This window comes from Channa argus, chromosome 23, assembly GCF_033026475.1.
Source record: "Channa argus isolate prfri chromosome 23, Channa argus male v1.0, whole genome shotgun sequence".
NCBI classification, from domain to species: Eukaryota; Metazoa; Chordata; class Actinopteri; order Anabantiformes; family Channidae; genus Channa; species Channa argus.
The window spans coordinates 2,938,615-2,954,049 of NC_090219.1; the positions used below are offsets into that span (position 1 = coordinate 2,938,615).

Here is a 15,435-nt window from a genome sequence, read left to right on the forward strand (position 1 = left end):
TTTATTAAAGTTGTGTATTGGCACAAATTGAGTAAAATTGTGTCCTTAATGTTTTTTTTCTTTCCTGTTACAGGTATGTTTTTGTCTGAAGTTATTGAGAAGTACTTTGTGTCCCCCACACTGTTCCGTGTGATCCGTCTGGCCCGGATCGGTCGGATTCTTCGCCTTATCAAAGGCGCCAAGGGCATCCGGACGCTACTCTTTGCCTTGATGATGTCCCTTCCTGCCCTGTTCAACATCGGCCTCCTCCTCTTTTTGGTCATGTTCATCTATGCCATCTTTGGCATGTCCAACTTTGCCTTTGTCAAGCATGAGGCAGGAATTGACGATATGTTCAATTTCGAGACGTTTGGGAACAGTATGATCTGTTTGTTTCAGATTACAACCTCAGCTGGGTGGGACGGGCTGCTGGCACCCATATTGAACAAGAGGGAGCCTGACTGTGACAGCCAGATAGAGCACCCGGGCAACTTCTACAAAGGCAACTGTGGCAACCCATCAGTGGGCATCTTTTTCTTTGTCAGTTACATCATCATCTGCTTCCTCATTGTGGTCAACATGTACATTGCTGTCATCCTAGAGAACTTTAGTGTGGCCACAGAGGAGAGCGCTGAGCCACTAAGTGAGGATGACTTTGAGATGTTCTATGAAGTGTGGGAGCGCTTTGATCCAGACGCCACTCAGTTTGTGGAGTATAGCAAGCTTTCTGACTTTGCTGATGCTCTAGATCCACCCCTGCGCATTCCTAAACCTAATATGATACAGCTCATCACCATGGACCTGCCCATGGTGAGTGGTGAGCGCATCCATTGCCTTGACATCCTGTTTGCCTTCACCAAGAGAGTGTTGGGCGAAGGCGGTGAGATGGACGTGTTACGTGGGCAGATGGAGGACCGCTTCATGGCATCTAATCCCTCTAAGGTGTCTTATGAGCCTATCACCACCACGCTCCGCCGAAAACAGGAGGAAATGTCGGCCGTAGTCATCCAGAGAGCCTTCCGCCACTACATGATTCGTCAGGCCATGAAGAAGGCATCTGCGATCTACAAGGAGCATTTGAAGGAGGGCATCCGTGACCCAGACAAAGATGTCATGGTCATCAGCAAGTTTATCGAGAACTCCACATCAGAGAAAACGGACATGACCCCCTCCACAGCCTCACCGCCTTCTTATAACAGTGTGACAAAATCAGACAAGAACAAATATGAGAAAGAAAATAGGGAAAAAGAAAACAAAGGGAAAGACTTGAAAGACCGAAAGAAATAGACCATTTAAAAAGGAACAAAAAAATAAAAAATGCATCAGAGACGTGAGGGAGATTTGTTTACAGCTTCTAAAGGGTGGTAGATAGATGTACACTTGTGCGTTGATTGTCAAGAGTTGAGGAATGCCATGCCCCGTAGGCCTAAACTTCGAGCATTAATATGTCGTAGAAGATTACATGGGCTCTTTTCCAAGGAGAAATATGGAAACAAATTATCCAGCAGACACTGCCAGAGATTGAGTGAAACATTGAAAAGCCTCTCTGCAAATGCTTGTGATTTTCCTATTGGTTGTTGTTACTATCTGACACACTTGAGTGTACTTTTAAGTTGTCTGTAGCTAGTGCTGCTGCTACTACTATAAATCCAGTGTCTTGAATTTAAAAAAATCGCTGTATCACTTAACAAGTACTCTGCATTTTTTTTTTTTTCTGGTTGTTTTTGGGTTAGAAGTTTCTTTTTTAAGAGAAAGAATGTTTTCTACTTTTTTGTCATTATTGTGAGAATGTGTCCACTGCTTTCGCGGCTGTAAAATTACCAAGGGCAGACAAAGTCAATGCTGGAAACTACTTTAACTATTGGTACCTTCAGGGTCAGTGCCAGATTGCTCTTGGTTCATACAGTATATGATGCTGAAACAACAAACTAACCACTGAAGTACAATGAAAATATACATTGTATTCACTGGTGTGCCATCAGTGTGGTTGTTCAGATCTGTATTGTGCTTCTACCTGAACTGTCATCTCTCAATTTTAGTAGAAAATGTAAGTCTAAATACAGAAGAGCTGAATGTATGCAACCTGAAGGAATGAGACACATTTAAAGAAATAGTTTGACATTTTGAGAAATGTGCTTTGTTGCTTTTTTGCCAAGAGTAACATGAATATTAAATGGGCAGCTAGAGATGGGAAACCGTTAGCCATAAGACTTGGGGTAAAATGCAAGCCAAGATCACTCCATAGAGTGTAAAAGTGATGTGTTGTGGTTTTACAGGAAATGAAATAATGTCCATTTCATCCCGTCATATCAGTTCTGAAACTAAAATTGGAATATTGGCAATAGTGGTACTGTTTAAATTAAATAATATATATTCAGCCAATGCAAAGTTTTAAAACCTCCTTTATGGGGAAAAAATGTAGGATTTGGCCAAATCTTCTTATATAGACACTATGTAGCGTAGTCAATTTATGGAAAAATTGCCTTAGTGAGTTTAAGTCATATTGGCTTAAGGACATGCATCAGGCATGCATCCAGAATTAACTATTTATTTTTATTTTTAGAAACATTAGCTTACTGTAAAAGTATCACTGTTACTTTAATGCAATTGCACTGTTGCCCATAAAGTTGGAATAAAATATTTTTTACCTCTTCCCATGAAAGTATTGTGACAATGTAATTTATTCTTGGTAGATAAAGTGTATATCTTCTCATAACTTTATTGATCAATCTCTTCCAAACATATCACAGTGGAAATTAAAACAATTAACCTTTGCAAAAAAGAGGAATCGGTCTGAAAACAAAACTATTCCAAATTTATGGGCAACATTGTACTTTAATGAGAGGAACAGAAAATTCATGTGGATCGGTTAATTAAGTCCTTCTTAGCATGTAATGCTTATAATGTGGAACAGTTTCCTTAAGAAAAAAATTAAAGAAAATGTGTTAATTAGTGTGGAATAAACTAGGTTAGCAGTTTTCCAAAGCTCCCAGTCTCAGGTTAAGCAAAGCAACTTAATTGTATTGCTCTATTGTTAGCTAACATACAGACTTGAGAATGACGTCAATCTTCTCATCTAATTCTTGGAAACTGAGAGAATCTGCATGCTGCCCAAAATGTCAAACTTATTTCCTCAAGGTGACACACATCTCTGGGTTCATCACTGTTGTATTTCAGTGTCTTCTCTAATCCATATGTTGTCCTCCCCTTTACCCTCCATCCCACCTTCTCCCCACATCTGTTGTAAAGAAATATGTTAATTAATAAGAAATATACTAAAAGAAAATGTCATTCTTTCTAACTGCTCTTCAACTAGAACGTGACCATATATCACATTTAAAGGTTATAATATCACAAATGTTTGTATGAAATTCATGTTGTTCTTAATTGAGAAGCGAGTGATTTCAATGTAGTGGTTTGATTTGTAAATAATATAGCTATTTGGACCCACAGTATGCATCACACTTACATTTGATGTAAGAGCACTTTTTATCCCCACTGCTATGTAATATCACATGTGGCGGTCATACATGTAAGTGTGTATGTGAGAGAAAACTGGAGTGTGTCAGTACTTGTATGTCTATGTGTATATTTGTAAGAAAGGGATACTGTGAGAATGTAAGCATCTATCTCTTTGTGTGAGTGAGTGTGTGTGCGCATACAACTTGGGTCTGCAGGTTGCTAATGTTCTACCAATTATAAATAACATTTTTACTGTAGATATGAGTGCATTTTTCCGGTCCTCGGATTTGTTTTACATTTTTTCTAGAAATGTTTTTTTTTCCCCTTCTGCACTGTAACACATGATGAAACACATGTATGGTCCCCATATCTGTAGATACAAACCATGAAGCAATCAGTAGCCATCTCTCATTGCGCTTGTAGTGTTTTAGTGAACTGCATGCAAGAAGTGACTACTGTCCGCTCATATGGTAATATAATTTTAAAGCCAAAAGAATAAAGGACATATTTTTTGTAAATGCTTGTTTATTTTCTCCATTTCTTTTCTCTTTTTTTCAATGGTTCTAGTTTTCATTTTCTTCTGTGAGTGACATTTGCTCTTCTATGATCTGAACCTGAAATATGATTGCTTTACTTGGCAACTTTAAACAGGATCATTCATGTGGTTCAAGTACATGTTACATTTAACTATGTATGGATTTGCAAAATGTGACATTTTTTTGTTATAACCAAAGATGTGGCAACAAAACACAAAATATAGATTTCCAAAATAAAACATATTTTGGGAAGCACATGTTGCATGCAGGATGCATTCATTCTAAAGTGAGTGCTCATGGTTCCGGAAACTTGATAATGGGTAGTAATTGCTCAGTTGTCATGAGAGTGAAGAATAATAAAAAATCTATAATTAATACATCTAAAAAATTCTTAATAGTGATAATGATTATGAAGTGTGTTTTAAAATTATTTCTGTTCTAACATTAAAGTTGTCAACCATTCATTACCTTTTTATACACAAGTTTCAGATGTTTCGTAGGAGGTGTAAAAGTTCACAAATTCTCTAATAAACACATGAATAACATTTGTTCTTATACCCTTAAAACTAAATCATTGCGTGTTATAATCTAATCATTGCTTTAATAGCTCACAAAATGTTTTTTGCCTGACTGTGTTGTTTAATAATTTATAGTGATACAAACTTTTTAAATTATGTCAGAACAGTTTTAGTGATTGAAGTTAAATATGTTCAAAAACATAAAACATTTTTATTTGCCTACATAACTGAACATAAATATTTGTTCAACAGAAAAAAACATCTTCTGGAACTTTTAGCCACATTTGCTAGCCTTATTCATGCTATATGACCTTGTTTGCTATTAGATGACTAAAGTTATAAAATAGACAGCCTCTATGATAACTGAGCAATCCCTATTTGCTGAAGACCATGTGGTGTGCCTGAAAACTCTAGAACAATTACAGTAAGTAGATTTTGAGTTCTTCCTTTTAATATTTTTTGTTTATTTTTATTTTGTTTTTACGTTTAAGATTAAATGCATTTGTATTTGTAACAGCTAACGAAAAAGTAAAACAAACCTGTAAAGTGTTTGGGCTGAAAATCTAAATGATGAGAAATTTGTAGCAAAAATAAAAGTAGAGAATGGTGACTGAGGACAAATGATGCTAGAGGAATAAGCCATAATTTTAAAATTCTACATAATTTATGTAGCATACATATTCTGTTTTCTACAGTGCATCCACAAAGTATTCACACTTTTTCCAAATTTTCTTATGTTACAGCCTCAAATTCACTATTTTCCTTACAATTGACAAAAACAAAAAATAACATGTACATAAGTATTCATGGCCATTGCCATGCCACTCAAAATTGATTTCTGTTGCATCCTATTTCCACTGATCATCCTTGAGATGTTTCTAGAACTTGATTGGAGTCCACCTGTGGGAAATTCAGTTGACTGGACATGATTTGGAAAAGCATACATCTGTCTATATAAGGTCCCACAGTTTACAGTGCATGTCAGACCACAAACCAAGCCATGAAGTCCAAGGAAGAGTCTTTGCATTGAAGGATTGAAGGTCCCAATGAGCACAGTGGCCTCCATCATCCATAAATGTAAGAAGTTTGGAACCACCAGGACCCTTCCAACAGTGGGCCGGCCAAACTGAGGGATCGAAAGAGAAGGGCCTTAGTCAAAGAGATGACCAAGTCCCATATGGTGATCTCTGCAGCTCTCCACCAATCAGGCCTGTATGGTAGAGTCGCCAGATGTACACCACTCCTCAGGAAAAGGCACATGACAGCCCACGTAAAGGACTCACACACCATGAGAAACAAAATCTCTGGTCTGATGAAACATAGACTGAATGCCAAGTGTCATGTTTGGAGGTAACCAGGCACCGCTCACCACCTGCCTAATACCATCCCTACAGTAAACCATGGTGGTGGCAGCATTATGCTGTGGGGATGTTTCTAAGCTGCAGGAACTGGGAGACTAGTCAGGATCAAGGGAAAGATGGGACAGATCGAGCACTGTGGACAGTTCATCTTTCAACAGGACAACGACCCTAAGCACACAGCCAAGATAACAAAGAAATAGCCACGGCACAACTCTGTGAATGTCCTTGAGGGGCCCAGACTGGAACCCGATTAACCATCTCTGGAGAGATCTGATAATGGCTGTGCAGAGACGCTCCCCACCCAACCTGATGGAAAAAAAGAATGGGAGACACTGCCCAAAAATAGGCGTGCCAGGCGTTTATATCATACTCAAAACTTGGTGCTAAAGGTGCTTAACAAAGTATTAAGCAAAGGGTTTTTTTTTATAAAATTGCAAAGATTTACAACAAACTTCTTTCACGTTGTTATAATGGTGTATTGTTAAATAATAAATGTAATTCATTTCAAAATAAGGCTGTGAATACTTTCTAGATGCACATATTTGACAGTCAGACTTTTGTGTTGGTGTCTTCGCCATCAATTAGACAGACACACAGTGGGAAGGAGATGGTGGTGTTGGGAAAGACAGGAGTGAGAACCAAGTGGAAAAGCTGAGACTACCCCCACCCAGCAGCCCCCTCCAACAATTTGCTGCTCCTGTTTCTCCCTTCTTGTTGCCTGGCAACCAAACATCACAGCTCCCCTGCCTATGATTGATCAGCAGCATCTCAGAGCTTGCTTACCCACAATACCTTGCTGACAAAAAGCAATCAGGAATTCCCTCCTCCAACCTCCATCACAGTAAGATTATACAAGAAAAGACAGAAGCCTAGTGATGACCTAATGATACCCAGTGTCCAGCCTACTTTATACCCCAGAGAAGCATTGTTGGAGGGTCACAAAGCACTGCTCAGTGTATGTTTATCTCTATTGTGCACAGCACCTGCTGCTGTTTGGTGTGTGGTTATGCAATGAGCCATGAAAATGTTTCTATACATGAATAGGCTGGCCAATGAGATGGTAACAAAGAGCTTCTTCCTGCCTGTCTGATATCAGCCTCACCCAGTGGCAGTGTTGTTAATACAGCAGTGCTCTCTACAGGCTACACGGTGCAACAAATTCAAAGTGGAGGCACCAGTGGAGTATAAATGAGCATGGGACAGTGGAGTGACAGCTGAAAGACAAATCATCAGGTGTGTTGACGTCAAAACACTGTATCACTGCACACTCACTAAAACCTGCACAAAGGTTTGGGAAATAAATCATGGAAAATCAAGTTAGTTTGCTGACAGGAGACAGATCTTCCGAGCAGAACCAATGTCACAGTTTGTCCTGAAGCAGAAAACATGCAATCAACAAATGCACTGACGTCAGAAAAACGATTTAACCCCCTCATGTTGGAGGATGTCAGTGGCAAGAACCATTTAGCAACAGATGTTGCTTAATGTTAAGCAGTTGTTAAGCAACAGATGCCATCTGCTGGTAGGACATTGCAAGACTCTCATAAAAACCCAGCTAGTGTATAAGTTGTATTATTATTATTATCTCTGTAAGTTGTTTTTACAGGATTTTTTTTTCATATCAAGACAACGATTTAACCAACAACTCATATTGATGTTAAAAAGGTCTTTTTATTCACACTCTCATGGAAATGTACAGTTGTTCTAAAAGGAACATAAAGAACATTTGGCCCCCAGTTCTTGGAAGTTTTGAGAGAAAAAGTTAGTTACTGTGACACAAGCCTGAACTTGGAAAAGTTCAGTTTCATCACATTGTTCACATGACTGTAAAATTATAAATAACATGCACAAACGAATGTTTCTTTAGCCTAAGAAATGCTTTCACACACACATTCACACACACACAGAAGCGCTCGCGTGCTTACACTTGATTAACACCAAAGAAATGGGGATTGTGATGTTACTCAATAGAGAAAAAGAGTGAGCAACATTTGATGCTCAAAGTCTGACAGAACTGAGAAGGTTGTATCATTTAAATAAGGACAAATAGTGCCAGCCATCAGTAGGTAATCCTTTTTACTCTTTTAATAGTTTAGATTTGTGTTGGGAGGTGAATCAACAGCAGTTGAATATCTTTTAAGAACCTGATTTTTCACAGCGTTATCATGTTGGCAGCATTTGACACGTTCACATAATTTTCCTCAAACCTGTGAGAAGGTTGAATTAAGAGCTAAATGCTAACAGTGGTATGCTAACATCCTCACAGTGCTAATGTTCATGTTAAGCATGTTAGCATGCCAACATTGAAACAACATTCAGAGCATAACTTTTTAACAGTTATTTTTACCATAAAATTAGACAGAGTAAAAACTAATTATGATTATTATTATGAATGTTATTGTGTTAGAAGGTAAGTTACAATATATTTGCAGTAATTATTTTTTATCTTTTTGGAGGCACTGGAAGCTTAGAACTAAATATTGACATCGTCACATTTTGTGCTAATGTTGCTAACATGTTAAAACAGGATTACAAACAGTAGCCTTTTTACACAACCAGCAGATACAAAGAAACATTAGTATTTATAGTCTCTGCTTTTAGCTCTGCATTGGTCCCCAACAACTTTTGAAAAAATTATTTTAAGGAATTATTATTCACCACCTAATTGCTAACTTTGTTTTTGACCAAAGCGATTAGCTGAAAGATGCTACAAAGCTTACTTAAACATGTGATCCATTGTTAATATAAAAATATTCATTTTAGCCATTTTACGAAGGCCCAAAGTCACTGGAATTCCTTCTGTGAGATATATAAATGTACAGTAAGTTCTGTATTAAAAGCAATCCTTCTAATAGTTGCTTTAGCCTTAGAACTACTATGGCTAAAAACTGAACAAAAAAAACTTTTACAGTATCATGAATTGTAACCGGTAAATGTGTCTGTAATAATCCATATGTCAATGATAGTGTTTGTCAGTGATATAATTGATCAGTTTTCAGTGTGTTTAAGCCTTGGAACATCTTGGATCTTCATCAGTAAAACAAGCCTTGAAAGAACTGAACACATGCTACACAGACAGGCATTTAAGAACAATTAGCAGCAACAATAAGACACCGGCACAATGGAAACTAGTGAAACAACACAAGCACCTCAAAATGTAATTTTTGTCATAGATGCTGGTCACAACCAGAAAACATGCGGTAATGATCAGACTTTATAACAAGGCAAAAAAATTATACTCCATATAGTTACAACTGAAATACTGTTTTATTGAGCTTCATAGTTGCAGTCAGTTATCTAAACCCACATTCTTAGAAAGGTTTAGAGACAAGCTGAGCTAAAATTAGATCACATGTTTGAGCCTTCTGTGTCAAATCATTCTCTCTTTGGAAGTGCACTTATCAAGAATAAATCAAAATCTGATGGTTGAAGGTCAAAATTCTTGAATAAAGCTTTCCAAATTTCACCTGATTCCTTTCTGAATTTGAAACATCAAACACACTCTGAGCATGATGTCTCAGTCTTATGATCAGGCGAAGCCCCCTGTTTTTGCAGTCCAGGTTGCTTCTGTAATGGCTCTTTTATTTCCGCAGATCCAGCTGAAGCCTCAGTCTGTGAGTCATGATCGTCTGGATTTTTCTGAAGGTCTGCGGAGAGCAGCAGTTCATCGGCTGCACCAGGAGGGGCAGTGTTAGTATCACGGGTGTCTACATGTGAGCAAGTTTGGGGTGTCAGGGACTCTGTGGGTTCGGGGAATGTTTGGCAGTGGAGCTGTGTGTTTATTTCAGACTTCAGAGCAGTCTCAACTGCTGGCAGTGTGGGTGTGACGGTGACATTTTCACTGAGGAAAGCAGGAGAGTCATTTACAGAGCTGTCTATTGGATAATGCATGGAGGGAGAGTTGTGGAACGAGCTACTAAGGCTCATAAGGGTGTTGTTAGAGTAGCTCAGAACAGAAGGAAGTGGGACCGAGTAGGGTGGAGGACTTGTTCCATTTAGCGAGCAATCCCAATCTTCCTCCTCTTCATCTTCTTCCTCTTCCTCCTCCTCCTCTTCCTCCTCCTCATCTTCTTCTTCTTCATCTTCTTCGTCCTCTTCTTCTTCCTCGGGGTCGATTGTTTCTAAGCTGTGTGTGCTGCAGTCCGACAACCCGCTGCAAACACTACTGCCATCCTCCTCATCATCATAAGCTTCATCATCCTCATCCTCTTCTTCATCATCATCCTCCTCTTCTTCCTCTTCCTCATCTTCATCCAGATGTAAATCCGTGTCGCCTGTGTTCTGGAGGTGCATGATGGGAATGTGCGGTGCTCCACTCATCAGTGGAAACTGCAGGTTCGGCTGCTGTTGCTGCTGGACCAAGGAGGAGTCGCCATGGTAACCGTTGCCATTGGTTACAAGCTGCTGCTCCAGCGGCTGCTGCTGCTGATGCTGCTGCTCCTCACGACTCTTCTCCAACTCCAGCTTCATGATGGTGTGCAGGAAGTGGGTGCGCACCCGGACTGGGTTGAACTCCAAACGTCCTGTGGTGTTGCTGCAGCCTTCCTTTGTGCAGCCACAAGGGAAGGACATGCGGTCCACCTGCAGAGAAAAAAAAATTATGAATAATGAAATAAATGGGGAATAGCAGTAACTCATGAACCATTTAGAGCCTGTCATTTGGGGGGAAAACTACAATATCGACTGTTGGTGTTTCCCATATAAATACGGGGCATCAAACAGGAAAGCTTAATGTGCTCTGAGAATCTTAACCCACATTTCACTGACCAGTCATTTAGTCAGTGAAATGTGACTGTCTACTGTATATTTACATAAAAATCACCCATCACTTGCTTTTCAAAACGCTAATCTACTTTGAGGTTAAGTGTTACAAATTACTTTTGAAAAATTGGTCATCCAGCTTTGTATTTTAAGACATGCTGAGTCATGAACAGCCTCGCCACAAAACTCATAGCATAACCTCAGCACGTCAGTTTCAGTTCAGATGATGTAGCTTGGTTGACCTGCTCCTCCAGGTGACAATATCTGAACAGAATAATCCTTTTAGATGATTTTTTCAGCTAGAAGCAGAAATCATTTAAATACAGGAAATGCAGAGGGGAATTTAATAGCATTTGTATACTGCTAAAACTAGAACCACAGAAAGCAGATTGAAAGTCTGTGATGTCGATTTTTAAGTGACATTTCAAACAATTTCAGTGATCACCCACATAGATATTAAATTGTCAAAATAAACAGAAGGTAAACTGTGCAGTATTTTCACTGCAGAAAAATACAATTTCAACTTAAAGAAATTTCTACACACATTTAAAAAATGTCCAAGGAAATATACACTGACTTAATTTTACTCTGACTTCCAAAGTTCTACTGTACAGAAACACAACACTTTAGTATTATAGATGTCCCTCACCACAGTTCCATTTACCTGGCACTTAATGCCGGCCAGGCTGCAAGCACAAGTCTCTGGGTCACATATCCCCCGGCAACGGCACCCACACTCCTCTCGAGAAATGCGTAGCGCTCGTAACTCGTGTTTCTCATCTACATCGATGCGTCGGACCCCTGAGGCGCGAAGAAGGGCACGACGCCTTCTGGTAGTTAAAGGCTGAAGGAAGAAGTAATCGTCCACCTCGGTGTTGTCTACATCCAGGTCATCTTCACTAATGTCATCAAGCGTCAGGGTGTCCGCCTCCACAGATGACACGGTGCCATTCTTAGTCAGCTGTAGGACAGAAAAATGTAAGTGAAATTAACTTTGGTTTGTATGCTTACACATCGAATTCAAGCCTTCAGAGAACGAAACTACAGAAAGACTACAAAATGCAGATGTTTCATGTTATTAATGCCTTGATTTATTAAAAAAAGATATTAGTAATGTCTGCATTAGCCATGTGTTTTAATAATCTAATGGAATACTTTCCTATGATCAAGTAAATCAGGTAAACAAGACGTCACAGAGTCCTCCCACTAACTTTGAGTCTGATGGCGTTGAGTTTCTCCTCTTTAAGATGATCTTTCAACATGTTGCGATGACTCCTTTTCTGCTCCATGGCGAACTCCCTGAGGGTAAAGCGCTTCACCCCGCTGTGACGTGGCGACATCCCCAGGGTACTGCCCCCCTGAGTGGGCACACTAGTGAAGCCTTGCCGGCGGTTGAAGTAGTAAACTGTCACGCTCTCAAAGTGCACATTGTGGCCCCGCATTCGTTTTGACTGAAGGGAGGCTGAAATTAAAATGTGAGGTGGAAACCATTTGAGTGAAAATAAAGAGCAGCTTTGACAATAACTTTAAACAGAGTAAAAGTTTAGTATAAGGTTAAATGCTTAAACATTGTGTGGCAGTAGCACAAACAGTTAAATACTAACTAAACTAAACTAAAACTAAACAAACTTACTTAGCAATGTCTGTAAGGCAGTAGTACTATCTGAAGTTCACTAAAATTACCTGCCATGTGCTACTGGCTGTGGCAAAACCACTGGCTGGGTTAGTGGGTTAGAAAGACATAATGTAGTTATAGACATAATGCAGTATATTAAGTGTTAGATCTCCAAAATATTTATCCCACTGGCAACACACACTGCAGATTGCAAAAAAAAGCAGCCCCAAAATAGATCCTAGGTGAACACCACGAGAGAGAGTCCAAGAAAAAGAACTAAATTACTGTTTTTTTCTGTATCCTGTCTGTCTCCGTTTATTTACACTGTTGCCCATAAAGTTGGAATAAGATTTTTTTTTTTTTACCTCATGTCATGAAGTTATTGTGACAATGTTATTCTTGACAGACAAAGTGCATATCTTCTCAAAACTTTATTGATCAATCTCTTCCAAACGTAAAAAGAGGAATGTGTCTGAAAACAAAATTATTCCGACTTTATGGGCAATGATGTGTGTTTCCAATTCCATCAAAACATACTAACTGGACCTGCTGACATGGACAGTGAGGGAGTGTGATCTTACAGTCCAGAAGTCCAGAGGGGACAGGGTGAGTCAGACTATCGCTGCTGTTGCCGCTGTCGCTGCAGGAAACCTCGTCATCATCAGACCCCTGCAGGCAGAGGTAAGTGGACGTGCCCTCTTCAAGCTTTCTCTTCAGGATCCCACTCATTATGTAGCTCCTCCCACTGGTCGCACCTACTTCAAAGACAAGTGTTAAGGGATGTCTGTACAACCAAAAAGGTCAAATGCTAACAGACAAATTCTGTCGAGTTCTTTCCCAGGGTTTTCAAATCTAGAGCAAAGAAAGTGTTAGTCACCAGGTGACCCCAAATTTAAGTGATTTATTTAAATATATTTACTTATTAAAAGTGTTAACAGTCATTTTTATAGCCTTTTTTAAATGTTTTTTCTGCAAACTAAAATAAAAACTTAAATGAAATGACCTTACTGCCACACAATATATATGTAATAAGACTGTGGCATTCATTTATTCTTTAATCAGGAGATACCAATAGTTGATGATTTAGTTACCAGAACATAGATTTATTCATATAAAATACATTTGTAAAAGATTTTCTAACCATTTAAATTTGTTTGGAAGTGAAATGAACCCAGTCAACGACAAGCCTGTTTTTTTGAGACTTTTTTTTTTTTTTTTTTTTTTGGTGGTCTGGACGAGGGAATTACTTCTTTCCCCTCAGAGGTCAATATTTATGTTGGGTCAATTTCATCAATAACATAGCCTGACCATGAGCTGAACCTCTACGTAGTTATGCAGAATTTATTACAAATGTTTGCATTGAACTTACACAGGCATTTACAAAAATCCAGCCGCTGATAGGAGATGAAATCACCAGTGACTGTTTAAGCTCATATTTTTGGAAACCAGTTTTTGTACTGTTCATTGTACAGAAAGTGAAACCTATGCAAATTTACTATTGTATCTAATGAAGCTCAATGAACAGCTTGAAAATCTGGAGTAATTCAGGTTGTTAAATGCAACTCTTGGCACCATCCCGGTATGTGTTGTTAGATGACATGCAACATTTTGCAATGCTTCAAAAGTAAAGAGTGAAACATGTCAAACAAAGTGTTGAGCTTATTATAAAGAATTTCCTATTAGTTGCTTTTGTAGAAAACTTAAGAGAGGACGTGGCTTCACGAGGTAAGTTCTTTCCTAGACTTTAAATGCATTGCTGATGGTTAAGGCAGGCATGGCAGCTCTCTGCACTTTGTCAAAATGTTTAATTCTTGATTTCAAATTTTTAAAAATTGTTATGCTGATGGCTTGGACTGGTGGAGGATTACATCATATGCAGCAGAGCTGAATGCCAGGCCAAGCTTATCCTCTGACTGGCTTTGTCTCCCTTCTCACATTCTCTTAATACGTACTGCTATACATTTCTTCCTCTATGTCAAATCCTTTGCTGGTTTATATTTAGTTCCAGATATTTTTTTTTCACATCTTATATTCATTTGTTACCATTTCTTCTCATTATTTCCTTTTCTCTTTACTCTCTCCTATCTGCAGCCTCCCTGGTATTCAGCTCTTTACTCCAGCACATTGCTTTTCAGGAAAAACCAGTAAAGACAGGAAGATCAGTTAGTGGGGAAAAAACGGAACACAACATGCAGCATAACATCTGTCTCTAGACTTGGTTTACTCTTCTACCTTGCCATGTCTCTATTACCTAAATAGTACCGGTCGAGCTCTCATGACCAGTGCCATTTTGAGGACCAAACCTCCACACACACACATATACACACAAACACACACACACACACAAACTCACACACACACACACACACACACACACACACAAACTCACACACAGACACACACACACACATACATACACACACGCACGCATCTGTCCTTGCATGTGTGTGTGCATGTGCAAGCTTCCACAGCTCATGCGTATCCTAAACACTATCAGGGGAATTCTTATTGACAAATGTAAATCAGCATGATTCTAGGACATAATTAAACCTCCCAGTAACTGGGACACTGTGCGCATAAAAGCCTTTATACGAGTGTGTTTGACCATTACTGACCTGTTTCCTTGTCTTGCCTTTGGTTTCCAGGAAGTCCTCGACACTCTCCTCTGCATTACACAGTTTTCACCATCAGCAGCCAAACATCCCCATGTGTCGTGATGATGCAGTGAGCGCTGCCATGATGCCTTCTCTCTCTCTCTCTCTTTCCAGCAGCCTCTGGCTCTATTGTGCAGCACTGAGCACCTCTGCCTCTGTCACTATCTTATGCGTTCTCTCTCTGCACCCTCATCCTGTCAGCTCTCTCACCGTCTGATTCTCTGCCGCTCTGCACCCACCTTCCTTTCTCTCCTGCTCTCTCTCCCCTCACAAAGACTTGTTAGCTCGATGCTGCTGCCGGCTGAAGCGCTGGAGCTTGACTGAGGTGAAGCAAGCCCTTCGAGATCACAGAGCCAAAGGATGTGATGGGGTGGGGGTGGAAAGTGTAGGTTCTGCTATGTGAAATATCTCTTTTCCACATTCTTTAGGAAAATTATTGACACAGATATACAGTAAACTATATTTCCCTTAGTGGGAAAAGTGGCATTTCATTTCATAGCCGGATCTTACATGTGATATGTGGTTTTCCATCCCCAGCAACATTTTATT

At 39.4% G+C, this 15,435-nt stretch overlaps 2 protein-coding genes across 11 annotated transcripts in view; one reads left to right on the forward strand and one right to left on the reverse strand.

Moving 5' to 3' along the window:
* Positions 1-4,442, forward strand: part of scn1lab (sodium channel, voltage-gated, type I like, alpha b) — a 38,002-nt gene extending 33,560 nt beyond the window's left edge. For all 7 annotated transcript variants that reach the window (XM_067493399.1, XM_067493400.1, XM_067493397.1 and 4 more), the window contains one exon: positions 74-4,442. In XM_067493399.1, coding sequence (XP_067349500.1) covers positions 74-1,266 — 1,193 coding nt within the window. In that variant the 3' untranslated portion in view covers positions 1,267-4,442. The remainder of the gene's footprint in view (positions 1-73) is intronic.
* Positions 4,443-9,104: 4,662 nt separating this feature from the next.
* Positions 9,105-15,214, reverse strand: LOC137108810 (cysteine/serine-rich nuclear protein 3-like). Of its 4 annotated transcripts, none has more exons than XM_067493871.1 (5): positions 14,848-15,214; positions 12,814-12,987; positions 11,829-12,079; positions 11,282-11,578; positions 9,105-10,437 (listed from the first exon to the last, which is right to left on the reverse strand). In XM_067493871.1, exons 2-5 carry the CDS (start codon positions 12,959-12,961, stop codon positions 9,349-9,351), a joined length of 1,785 nt encoding a protein of 594 aa, XP_067349972.1. In that variant the 5' UTR covers positions 12,962-12,987; positions 14,848-15,214; the 3' UTR covers positions 9,105-9,348. The 4 variants fall into 4 exon arrangements, with proteins under 4 accessions (XP_067349972.1, XP_067349971.1, XP_067349969.1 ...); XM_067493870.1 differs by having other exon boundaries at positions 11,270-11,578; XM_067493868.1 differs by having other exon boundaries at positions 11,267-11,578.
* Between the last annotated feature and the right edge of the window lie 221 nt (positions 15,215-15,435).

What these genes read in the sequence shown, in the direction of transcription:
- LOC137108810 (XM_067493868.1), bottom strand. Translation starts at nt 12,961, where the DNA reads ATGAGTGGGATCCTGAAGAGAAAGCTTGAAGAGGGCACGTCCACTTAC. An exon ending in CCCCTCTGGACTTCTGGACT is followed by an intron (nt 12,080 to 12,813) that starts GTAAGATCACAC and finishes TTTTAATTTCAG; the next exon opens with CCTCCCTTCAGTCAAAACGA. An exon ending in TCAACGCCATCAGACTCAAA is followed by an intron (nt 11,579 to 11,828) that starts GTTAGTGGGAGG and finishes TCTGTCCTACAG; the next exon opens with CTGACTAAGAATGGCACCGT.